This window comes from Lytechinus pictus, unplaced genomic scaffold (genome assembly GCF_037042905.1).
Source record: "Lytechinus pictus isolate F3 Inbred unplaced genomic scaffold, Lp3.0 scaffold_20, whole genome shotgun sequence".
Taxonomy (NCBI): domain Eukaryota; kingdom Metazoa; phylum Echinodermata; class Echinoidea; order Temnopleuroida; family Toxopneustidae; genus Lytechinus; species Lytechinus pictus.
The window spans coordinates 16,179,518-16,192,525 of record NW_026974141.1 but is presented as its reverse complement, the minus strand read 5'-3'; the positions used below and the strand labels follow the sequence as shown (position 1 = coordinate 16,192,525).

Sequence of the window (13,008 nt, the reverse complement as noted above, 5' to 3'; positions counted from 1 at the left end):
TGGTGATCATGTGAAAATTATGTGATTTGTGCGGTGAACCAATCAGCAGTCTCCGAATCACTGTTGTGAGATTCATGCAGCTTTGCTATCTGTTCAATGCAGTCAATGGGCAATCTTTCGATTTGTTTCCTTCATGTGGAAAAAGAAATAAAGTGAAAGAGAAGACACCAATCTTACCATCTTCTTCCTGAACTCGCTGTCTCTTAGCAGCGGTTGGCATGGTGATGATCTCATAATCTGGATCCTGGTTACATCTAGAAGGGGTCATTTCAAGCCGACGTTTGCTCGCCATCATTGAATCCAATCAACTGGCAAATAAAACACACATTCAAATGAAATTCAACATTCAACATTGTTATTGTCCAGCCCATTCTTCCCACTTACTTAATTGCCATTTGAAATAGATAGCTGCATACAAAAAAGTCAATGGGAAGAACATATAGTCATGTTATACATGAAAATAAGACCTTGGTGAGAGTTGGAGAGGCTGCCTGGGTATGAAAAAAAGTTTTTGTTCCTTTGCTGAACCTATCTTCCCAGACCAAATGGAATTTCAGGGACCAGACTTTATAGATCAACAATATATTCTTTGAAGGTTATCTTCATTTACATTCATTTATCTTTATATCAAAGACACTACAAGGGAAAGACTAGGCACAAAAACTATTTTACACGTAATCGATGCAAAGCGTTACGCGAAGTTGGCAAATTGTCCAATCTTTTTATGTTTATTGACAAACAAATGGTAGCACTGCGGGCTTCGTTCAAGCCAGGTACATAGAATTTTTTTTTTTTTTTTAATTTGTCATCGCTTTGAATGTTTTCCACAAAGTATTATCATCAGCAAAAACAATATAAAAAGTATGTTTTTTTAGTTATTGCATTTATTGGTATCTATATTTTATCAAACAATCACGGACATGGGAATTGCGGATACAAATTACAATGAATCAAGAATCTAGTTAAAAAAATACTGACTGGCTGAATTAAGGTTGTGAATTGTATTAGCGTCACCAACGACCTTCCTTTTATTTCCGTGGAAGAGACATGCGAAGCCACTTTCCAGGCCGAGGTAAGCGATTTTGCTCTTTTTTATATAAAAAAATATTTTCAGAATTGAAAATGGAATGCTTTTCACCAGAACAAGCCCTGGTGCATGGCGACATTATTCCCGTTATGAAGCGATGTTAACGGACAACTCTACAATCCCTTGCGTAAACAAGTTTGTAGTACGAGGTTAGTATAGCATACTGACCTCGCAATACGTGTGAGTGGGCTCTGTGATGTGTGACAATATAGGTAGGACCACCAAATTTAGAAAGCTCTTAATTTGTCAATAAAAAACACATAAAAATGATCTTCAAGTCCTAAAACATAATAAAAATTAGTTAAAAGTTACAGAGATTCCCTATAACTTCTGAAAAATAGCAAAATAGATTGTGTTTGTGTGCCCAAAAAATACACAGAAGAAATGGTCCCACACTTTACACTCATTACTATAGGCTAGTGGCCAAAAATAGGCTTTAACTGCCCTGGGACTGTGTTGTGCCTCCCGGAGGAGCCGTGGAAACATGTCATATTGATAGACCATCAATTCGGCTGCCAGAAAATATGAAGATACCGCTAAACGTAACTAAACGAACCACTCAAAATATGCAAGAACACTTGGAGCAAATTAACGCATGACTATTTGCGCACATGCCCAACAGCACAATCTATATCTAGCCGCTGGCTACCTCGGGCGAAGTTCGTGCAGGCTCCACTCCACTTCACTACCGCTACACTACGCTCCACCTACCCGAACTTTGGGACGGTGAACCATTTCAGATATTCTGAGTGACAAAGGTGGGATAAAATGATGGTTTATTGTAAAAATAACAGAAAAAAAATATAACGAGAAAGATAAATAGCTTAATATCTTACTCTACACCCGTATCATACCTTTATACCTTTATACCTTTATACCGCATCTACTGGAAAAATACAGTTGTTCCTGCAGTCAAGTTATCATACCTGCCAACATTTGAAGATTTGAAATAGGAACACCCTTGGACGGGGGTCCAGGGGCAGCGTCTCTGACGGGGTTTTCAAGGGGCGGATCGAAAGGAAAATGGCATTCTGGAGGACATTGGAGGCTTTAAATGATACCAGAATTACTCTATACATATATAAACACACCTGTAGGGTCATTTTATGTCTCTAATGGCCCTCCATAATTCCTTTCAACTTCAAGACAAAAAATGAATCTCTTCAATTAAAAAAAAAGGTGTTGAACGATCTAAAATTCTTTTTTTTTTAAATATAAAATCAACTGATCTGGGGGCCGGACTGCGAGCGCAGGCGCAGACCCCACTTTTGAACCATTAATTCATTTCATCTTTCTCAAACAAACTTCAAACTACAGTCATGAACTACAGTCTAGATAGATCAAATGAAAGAGCACCTCACTTCAATCCAAATATCATGCTTAGGATTATAAAATCTTTTGTATCCGCTGTGAGAGGGATATATTTTCATGTTGAAATACGTTTTCGCATTTCAGACTGTTCGCTGGATAGCCAATGCCATGCCATGATGGTAGACTTGGCCAAGCACTTCAACATAAATCACGAATCACGACGCCCAGAGTTGCGGCCAACACAAGGCCTATCGAGCCGTTTGCACTGGCGATGGCCACGCGTGCTTTCAACGACTGCGCGTGATTTAACTTAGTGACAGAGCCGGAACGAAAAACACATTACAAAGACTCAACATACGAAAAAATATACGTGTAAGGGTCCAAACATAAATCATCACAATAAAAAGAAAGTAACAATGATGAACCTGTTTTAGGAGTTCCAGCTGTAATCACGGTTCACAGTCACGTCTTCGCTGCACTTGGATATAGGCGCTAGACTGGTTACCATTTCTTAATGAACTACATCAACGCCATGATAGTGTCATTTACGAAAGAAAGGACACCAGTCTCCGAGCCGTATACACGGACAAATAAGCCATCGGGGCTGCGCTGGCGGGAAACCCATCAATACCTGCACATTCAGGGCATAATGTTGTGCGAGAGAAACGCATCGCGGTGGCGAGAAATACCTCTCAGCCCGCCAACTCGCTGGAACTTTGCGATAAATACGCCAAATAACCGCGATTTCGGGTGGATTTGGCTTATGACGAAATCTCTCCTTCAAAAATTGAAAAAACGGGACATTCCGATTTTGGGGGGTCTAAAATTTCGAAAATCGTATTTTTCAGATTTAATCGGGACAGTTGACAGGAATGCCGTATTTCACTCCGTGTCCATCCTCCGGTTATCCTCAAAATTGGTGATTTTGGGCCAGTATCAAATTCCTCACACATATTATTCAAGGCCGATTTCAAAACATTGTATGCAACGAACGTAGAGGGCAGCAACACACATCAGTGTTGCTATTATATTAGGAAGGTCCACTCGATATGCGCATACTTTGAAATCGGCCGTGAATAATACGTGTGAGGAATTCGATACATTACTGGCCCAAAATCACAAATTTTGAGGATAACCGGAGGATGGACACGGAGTGAAATACGGGTGTAGAGTAAGATAGTGCATGACTGGAACTCGCTACCAAATGAAGTTGTCTCTGCTCCATCTGTAAACTCCTTCCAAGCCAGGCTTGATAAGTTCTGGAATAGAGAATGGTACAGTCACCCGGCCTTGGGAATGATTTGATTTGAAAAAAAATGATTGCAAATGCACCATGTACACTGGACACTGACACTCATATATTATACTTGTGGAAGAAGATTGAGCTTGGACGATAGCTAGTCCTGGAAAGTTGGCTGCATTTTTCCAGTACATCAGGTAATAATAAGATATTAAGCTATTTATCTTTCTCGTTATATTTTTTTTCTGTAATTTTTACAATAAAGACTTTAATTTTAAACCATCATTTTATCACACCTTTGTCACTCGAAATATCCGAAATGGTTCACCGTCCCGAAGTGTAGCGGTAGTGAAGTGGAGTGGAGCCTGCACGAACTTCGCCCGAGGTAGCCGCTAGCGCCCAGGCCATGGGAGTTAAAAATAAAATCACATAAAAAATATCAGAGCTCCCCTGCCCCTGGGTTAGGAATAGGAGTCGAGTCCTCTAGTCTAGGCTATGATAAAAATAATAAACAGTATATATCAGCTTTAACTGCAGAATACCTTTCAAAAAATAACAAAGTGCAGTATCATCTATGGAAAATTATAAGATGAAAAGTTGTCGTTTGTCCGACTTGTCTTTGGTCTGTCATACGAGATCTACTTCAATAATTTACAATATATGGGACCACACAAACCAGTCATCCATTTAAAAACACGCGAAAAAAATGATGATCAGAGTAATTTTCCATTCTAACTTAGAACATACATTTCTTACGCATCATATTACATTCAAGTGAAACAAAGATGATTATTACATGTGAATAGCGCATTAATAACATAGGAAACTCTACTTACTTCCTGGAAAACACGGTATTTCAGGAGGCTTTCAGTGGCGGATTACCGTGAAAGGGTCGCCATTTCTGACCCTTGATAATAAGCATTAGTGCAACGTCTCCCTCTTGCGACAATGAACTATAGTCATGCGCTCAACAGGTCTCGCGGGCCATGGCAATAAAAAAAAAAAAACATTAAAAATACGGATGAAATTCAGGGGTCCAATGTTTACCACCAGTAGATAGGTTATATATCTTACAATCCATATCTGACCAGAAAAACGTCCCTCGACCGGCCCATTTTAGAAATAAATCGGCATTTATAAAGGCATCTCCTGAGGGGTCAAATCATAGAGATATAATTCTCCATGGGTCAAATTCATCCTCGAAAATAACCTTATCCTCCCTCCAGTTAAAATATCCTTCTTCTTCTTCTTCTTCTTCTTCTTCTGATAAAGTACAGTCCACCGACTGGTGTATTGTTATATCCTGGCCGAATACCCCTCGGCATCCATCGCCGGACATCTACCCCCGGACATGCATCTACCCCTGGACATCGATCTGCCGGACATGCATCTACCCCCATACATCTACCCCCGGAAATCTACTCCTGGGCATTGATCTACCCCCGAACATCTACCCCCTGGATATTTACCGCCGGACATCTACCCCCGGACATCTACTCCCCGGACATCTACCCCTGGACATATTACCCCAGCCCGGACGTCTACCCCCGGACATCTACCGGCCTGGACATTTACCCCCGGACATCTACCCCTGGACATTTAACCCAGCACGGACATCTACCCCGGACATCTTCTCCCTGACATCTACCCCCGGATATCTTCTCCCGGACATCTACCCCCGGACAAAGAAAGGAAAGGAGTAAAAAAAAGAAGAAGGATAAGAGGAAGAAGAAACGCGCTCCGTGCTCGTAGTGTCAGTGGGACACGTATCCTCCTGAATTTATACCAAAATTCCTCAAAATGTTATGTCAGTGTTAATCATAAGTGACGAAAGCATGGGAGAGGGGGGGGGGGGGGCTAGAGGACGCATCCCCTCCAAATATCCTCGCCTGCATTACGCAATTCAATACAGCAGCAATGGTGACTTTGAAAACGACAATAGAATAATCATTCACAAAATCACCATTCATAATATGACGATAAAATACTATGTTCACTGACCCTAAATAATATTTGACCTTTATCATGTTTATCATGTGACCAAAGACTTATGCAAGACGATTAGTGATACAACCTCATCTTTCATGAACCAGATCCATAAACTTTAAAAGTTATGATGGCAATTCAACAAATACCCCCAACACGGCCAAAGTTAATTGACCGTGGTCATGTGACCTGAAACTCACGCAGGGTGTTCACTGATGCCATGCTTGATTAGTCTTAATGTCCTAGTTTCATGAACTATATACTTTCAGAGTTATGATATTTAAAAATTCAATCTTGGTTCAGATTTTGTTTCGATGATCCCCGACATAATCTAAGTTCATTGACCCTGAATGACTTTTCACCTTGGTCATGTGACCTGAAACTCAGTCAGGGTGTTGAATAATACTTGATTACTCTTATGTCCAAGTTTCATGAACCAGATCCATAAACTTTCAAAGTTATGATGGAAATTAACAAAATATACCCCGAACATCAGTGGCGGATCCAGGGGGTGGCGCAGGGGGCGCGCCCCCCCCTAATATTTGAGCGGCGCCGAAGGCGCCGTTCAAAAAAAAAGAAAAGAAAAGGCACTGCTTGAAAAATAAAAATAAAGGAAAGAAAAGAAAAGGCGCCGCTTAAAAAATAATACACTAATATTATATTAGCAACAGTAAAGGAAAGACTATCCCCCAGCAAAGCGCAATCATAATCATCTTCCTTATTTTTTCTTTTAACTACCCTTTTCCCAACAACTTCGCCTGTTAAAAATAATCAGCAGTGCGCTGCCTGCATATAACTGGCGCCAATCAAGAATAACCAGCGCCATTTGGTTATAAATCAGCGCCAGTCAAGAAAAATCGACGCTGCCTGAGTTCTTAACCGGCGCCGATTAAGGATAATCAGCGCCACCTAAATCTAACTCGGGGCCGGACAAGAATAATCAGCGCCATCTGGTTATAAATCGGCGCTGCCAGAGTCTTAACCGGCGCCGATCAAGAATAATCAGCTCCACCTAAATCTAAATCGGCGCCGGGCAAGAATAATTGGCGCCATCTGGTCAAATCGGCGCCGGTAAAGAAAAATCGGCGCTGCCTGAGTTCTTAACCGGCTCCGATTAAGGATAATCAGCGCCACCTAAATCTAAATCGGGGCCGGACAAGAATAATCAGCGCCATCTGGTTATAAATCAGCGCTGCCAGAGTCTTAACCGGCGCCGATCAAGAATAATCAGCTCCACCTAAATCTAAATCGGCGCCGGGCAAGAATAATCGGCGCCATCTGGTCAAATCGGCGCCGGTAAAGAAAAATCCTGACTGAGTTCGTAACCGGCGCCGATCAAGGATAATCAGCGCCACCTATATCTAAATCGGGGCTGGTCAAGAATAATCAGCGCCATCTGGTTATAAATCGGCGCTGCCTGAGTCTTAACCGGCGCCGATCAAGAATAATCAGCTCCACCTAAATCTAAATCGGCGCCGGACAAGAATAATCAGCACCACCTGGTTAAAAATCGGCGCCAGTCAAGAATAATCGGCGCCTCCTGGTTCTAAATCGGCGCCAGTCGATTGTGAATTGCCGCTGCCTGAATCTTACGTGACGTCGGTAAAAATAATCAGCAGTACTTGTTCTAAATCGGCGCCGGTCAAGAATAATCAGCGTCCCCTGGTTCCAATAAATAGGCGCCGGTAGAATAATGAAGAAGAGCCTATTGCCAACCAAATCTAGATTGGCGCCGGTCAAGAATGATCAGCGGCACCTGGTTATACATTTTATTGTTGAATGGTCATAACAAAGCTTATCGCATGCCCTTACAGAGTGGACTGCATGGGGCGGGGCAGTTGCCCACAGATGTCATGAAATCTTTAATTTATTTAAAAATCCCAGAATCATACAAAAGCGTAGAGCAAATCCTTTAATTTTGATCTTATTTTCCAATGCCCTAATAAAAAAAAGATCAGTCACTTTCCTTCTTTACACATTCCACATTGTGCCACCTCTATGGCATTTAGTGTAAGACAGCTACTATAGTGTTTTATGAAGTTGATTCGATATTTTAGTCCAAAGCTTCGCTAAAACCCGTTGCTAGTACCGGGAGTGTATAATTACGCAACCAGACGTATATCCGTTAGACCCGAAACCACTCAATATCATTTTCAATGTATAAATACAGTTTGTCAGTACCTTTGTTTTAACGTTTAAATGTTTACGCCACAAAATTTGATTTATTTTCATCTTCCATTAAGTTAAATATTATTCATCTGATCACTCAGGAAGAAGTTAAAAACAAAGATAACGATACCTGTAAAACTGGAGAATTATTTCCAAAGCTCTGTCTTGAAGGATCTCTTTTTTAATTCAGGTCATAAGCATCATATTCAGTTTCATCAAAGTAGTTAGATAAAAATTACTCATCATTACAAATTGCATTGGATTTAGTGAAAAGCATCACAATATATACCAAATTCTGTATATAGGCCTATACATCATGTACATGAAAATTGAATGATAATATATAAACCTGGATTGGTGATGTATTCCGAATGATTCATGATGGAGTATCATTGTATATACAGAGGCGTCGATCCTGGGGGGGCGATCGCCCCACCAATGAAAATATTGGGGGCAAACATCGTTTTGCCCCCCCCAATAATTCCGCATGACTTTGTGCAAAAATAAAATAAGATGGTAATTATACACAGAAATCAGCAAGCGAGATTGAGCTACACAACTCGTTCTTTATTTAAAATCGTGCTCAAATTGTCCGCTTCTCAGATCGGAATATAAAGATTTTCAGCTCGCACTTCGCGCTCGCATCATTTCTGTAGCAAAACCCCATACTTTTCATGATTAGATAGGTGAATAGAATGTCCCGTTTTCAGTTCTAAACGTCAAAAGAACTCCCGCTTCGATTTGCAATAATCTTTTGTTGGATATAATCTTGTTCTTTATTACAAACGTCCATTAAACTGTCATTTTATTTCAGATCGAAATATCAAAATTTTGAGCTCGCGCTTCGCGCATCTATTATTTTTTTAAGAATCCCATCTTAATCATTGGTACCAAAAATGCATAGAATATCAAGCCTTCTGGTCAGAATATAAAGAAATTTCAGCTCGCCCTCGGCACTCGCATTATCTGTGTAGTGAGAAATGTATCCTCTTAATAAGTTACTACAAACAGTCCTAAACAGGCACCTTTTTCCTGTTTTCAGGTCAGTATACTTAAAAATTTCAGCTCGCGCTTCGCGCTCGCATTAATTTGTTGGTGAGATATGTGTCTCTATCTCATGAGTCATATAAATATATATATATATATATATATATACATAGGGGCATATATATATATATATATATATGCATATGTGTGTGTGTGTTTGTGTGTGTGAGTTTGTTTGTTTTGTGTGATATCGAGCGCCTTTGGAAAGTTGATTCATGATTTTGCCCCCCCCCCCCGATGCCCCTGTGTATATATATATACATATAGTAAAAAAAAATTGTATCTCTATTAATATACAAAAGTATTGGCCTCATCGCAATAAAAGGGTTAATACACGAGATTTTGAAATCGCACATAACATGCATAAGTTGTGTTACTTTTTGCTTGTTTCTTTCTTTAATAAGTTTTTCAAGCTCTCTCTATTTATGTTTTAGAAAGATTATATGTTTAAATTGATATATATTTTCTGTTACAATGAGATATGTTTAAGTGGACTTCAGGGAATTGTCTTACGCAGCAAGGGGGAAGGGGGGGGGGGAAATTCGCGATCAGCTGTTGTGAAAATTTTGTTTTTTCCTTAACATTTCATGAAAACTATGAAAAATGTGCAAATGTGAGATTGTGCACCAAATACTTTGATTACACTTGTAAAAAAAATAATCGCCCCATTAAGCAGCTCGGTCCGTTTACTCTATCGTTTTTATTTTTTTTTTCAAAAATTTGTTCGAGACTTGCCCCCCCCCCCCCCCCCCGGAAATATTATCTGCGTGTTGTCATGCAAAATGGCATGACTGGAAATCCTACATTTTGAAAAGAGCTTTTGACAGGGTCAGACTTTACCCCTTTTTCAACATTTTCTTTTATGGCGCCGGTGAAGTGCAAAAATATGTGCGCCGCTCGGCAGTGCGCCCCCCCCCCTTTCGCCAAAAGCTGGATCCGCCTATGAAACATGGCCAAAGTTCAGTGACCCTAAATAACCTGTGACCTTGGTCATGTTACCTGAAAGTCTTGCAGGGTATTCAGTAATACTGAATCAAGTTTCATGAACTAGGTCTATATACTTCTTAAGTTATGATGACATTAAAAAAACTTAACCTTCGGTTAAGATTTTGATGAAGTTTTTTATGTTGATTCCCCCAACATGGTCTAGGTTCACTGACCCTAAATGACATTTGACCTTGGTCATGTGACATCATACTCTGGCAGGATGTTTAGTAATACTTGATATCTATTATGTTTAAGTTTCATAAACTAGGCCCAGATACTTTCTAATTTATGATGAAATTTCAAAAACTTAACCTTTGGTTAAGATTCGATTTTGACGACGCCGCCGTCGCCGTCGGGAAAGCGGCGCCTATGGTCTCGCTCTGCTATGCAGGCGAGACAAAAATCAGGTTACTATTTCAAAATCAAATTTCGCTTGCGAACTCACACATTGCCTGTTGAGTAAGCTAATCTGGTCAAAAAGACAATATCTAGCATTAATTATAATAATAATATAGGGTATTTATATTGCGCACCTATCCACCTTGTTAGGTGCTCAAGGCGCTCCTTGTGCTTATGACTGTTCCCTCCCATGCAATGATTGTTTATTGTTATTTTACCATGAGATATTGTCAATATATTTTCTGTTGTATGATTTATTTTTGCATGGAAATAAAGAATCAATCAATCAATCAATATTACCCGGCTAAGCTAGGCGTTCATAGCGCACACAGCTTTTTAAGGAATTACTTCCTACCGGTACCCATTTACCTCACCTGGGTTGAGTGCAGCACATTGTGGATCAGTTTCTTGCTGAAGGAAATTACGCCATGGCTGGGATTCGAACCCACGACCCTCTGTTTCAAAGTCCGAAGACTAATCCACTGGGCCACAACGCTCCGCTCCCGTTTTGCAGTAAATAAAGTGCAAAATCGAGTTTTCATTATTCTGTTTATGCTTACAAAAAAAAGAGCTGAATACAAAAATATTTCAGCTCGCGCTATGCGCTCGCATTATTTGTCAAAGACAGACAAGTCAGAAACGTAATTTCTTGATGAATACCACCAAACAGTCCTTTACGTGTCATCTTTTTAAAATAAGTACATCAAATATTTTCAACTCACGCTTTACATTATCTCGGTTAATTGCTTGTTAGATATGCTTCATATGCCTGATTACAAAGAATTCTTAAAATATCCTATTTTTAGATTTAAATCGCCCCAGAATTCAGCTCGCATCATTTGAACATGTCCTAAGTTTAAAAAAATGAATAAAAGGGTCCCTTTCTTGCCAGTATATGAAGAGTTTAGTTGCAAAAGGGGTTAGGTCCACTTTGGACCATTCCGAGAAAAAACATGTTTTTTATTGTCACTTACTGCAGTATTCTTTTGAGAAACTAAATTGTCATGATGTACTACCTATCATGTGAACATAAAATTGGGTATAAAAGAAATCTACTTCCTTCAATTTTTGTCTATGTATTCTTTTAAAAATTGTCATTGTGGACCTAACCCCTTTTGCAAGTAAACTGAATTGAATCCAATCTATTTTGATTAAAAAAGTGATTTTTCTTTGCCACTTTTATTCATGTTTTCATGTGAATTTCAAATTTTCTTTGTTTTCATCAGAGCGACTTAAAATTTAGAGGTTTTGAGACAGAAAACAATAAAATTTATGAAAAATGGACCTAACCCCTTTTGACAAATTAACTCTTCAAAAGAGTTTGTTTGCAAAAGAGGTTAGGTCCACTCCAAGAAAATCATTTTTTTTATTCTCCTATATTGCAATATTCTTATGCGAAACTAAATTTTCATGATACCCTACCATGGAACATAAAATTGGGTATAAAAGAAATCTACCTGTCTTAATATTTTTTTTTATATTCTTTTCCAAAAAAATTCTGTGTGGACCTAACCCCTTTTGCAACTAAACTGAAATGGACCTAACCCTTTTTGAAAAAAAAGTGTTTTTTCGTTGCCATTTTAGATCACTTTTTAATGGGGATTTCAACTTTTCTTTGGTATCATCTCATAGAGCTACTAAAAATCTATACATTGAGACAAAACAAAAAATCAAATTTGATGAAAAATGGACCTAACCCCTTTTGCAAGTGAGCTCTTCATATCAGGAAGATCAGCTCACACTTTGTACTCGTATTAGTTCTTATTAAGATTAGGTTGCTCTTTATTTAAAAACGTGTTTCAGATATATAATATAAAAGAAGCATATCGCGCTTCGCGCTCGCATCATTCATTTAGGAAGAAACCCATCCTTTTTATGATTACAAAAATTGTATATGTGTCGTTTCGGGTCTCAATTCCCCTAAAAAAGCAAACAAAAACTAAAACAAAACAGCCCTCATTTCGTGCCCGCGATAATTGTTTATATAAATACCCATCCTTTTCGAACGAAAAGTGATTGGAATGTCCCATTTTTAAATCTTAAAAACATATCTCAGCTCGAGCTTCGCTCCTGTACTTTGTACTTTATAAAAAAAATCGTGTTCTAAAATTCACTTATTTTTTAAGGTCGAAATATTTCAAAAGGTGTTTTCTAATCAGATCGGATAATGAATAGTTCGGTGTTCGCGCTCGCAATATTTGATTGGTGAGATATCCTCGTTATTATTCACTGCACTAAGTCCCAGGTTTTTTTACAGGTCGGTATTATTTAAAAAAAAGGATATCAGCTCACGCATTAACTGCTACGTATGTTTGACTACACGCAATATTTTCATTGGGGGCGCTCACCGCTGCCCCAAATGACGAACACCTCTGATTCTCCCTATGCAATTAAAAAGGAGTATGTTTTGAAAGAACTATTACATATTGATTGTTCGAAAGCGGTCGGAGTAGATGGCATTCACCCTAAGTTTCTTAAGCTGGCAGCAGAGAGTATAGCTGGCCCTTTAACCCATTTATTTAATGCAACTTTACAAACTAGTGTTATTCCAGAAGATTTTAAAACAGCAAGAATTACTCCTGTACATAAGGGAGGATCATTTGATATTGACAATTATAGACCAATTTCTGTGCTTCCAGTCCTGTCCAAAATACTAGAGAGAGCAATACATGATCAATTGTATAAGTACTTAAATGTAAATGATCTACTTGCAAATTGTCAGTCTGGCTTCAGACCGTCTTATTCTACTGCCACTTGTCTAACTGAGATTACAGACTTCTTG

At 39.1% G+C, this 13,008-nt stretch overlaps 1 protein-coding gene across 1 annotated transcript in view; it reads right to left on the bottom strand.

The window, feature by feature from the left end:
* Positions 1-4,558, bottom strand: part of LOC129282574 (YEATS domain-containing protein 2-like) — a 33,880-nt gene extending 29,322 nt beyond the window's left edge. The window contains exons 1-2 of the mRNA XM_054918458.2: positions 4,475-4,558; positions 178-308 (exon numbers count right to left, since the gene is read on the bottom strand). Coding sequence (XP_054774433.2) covers positions 178-295 — 118 coding nt within the window. The 5' untranslated portion in view covers positions 296-308; positions 4,475-4,558. The remainder of the gene's footprint in view (positions 1-177; positions 309-4,474) is intronic.
* Positions 4,559-13,008: the final 8,450 nt, after the last annotated feature.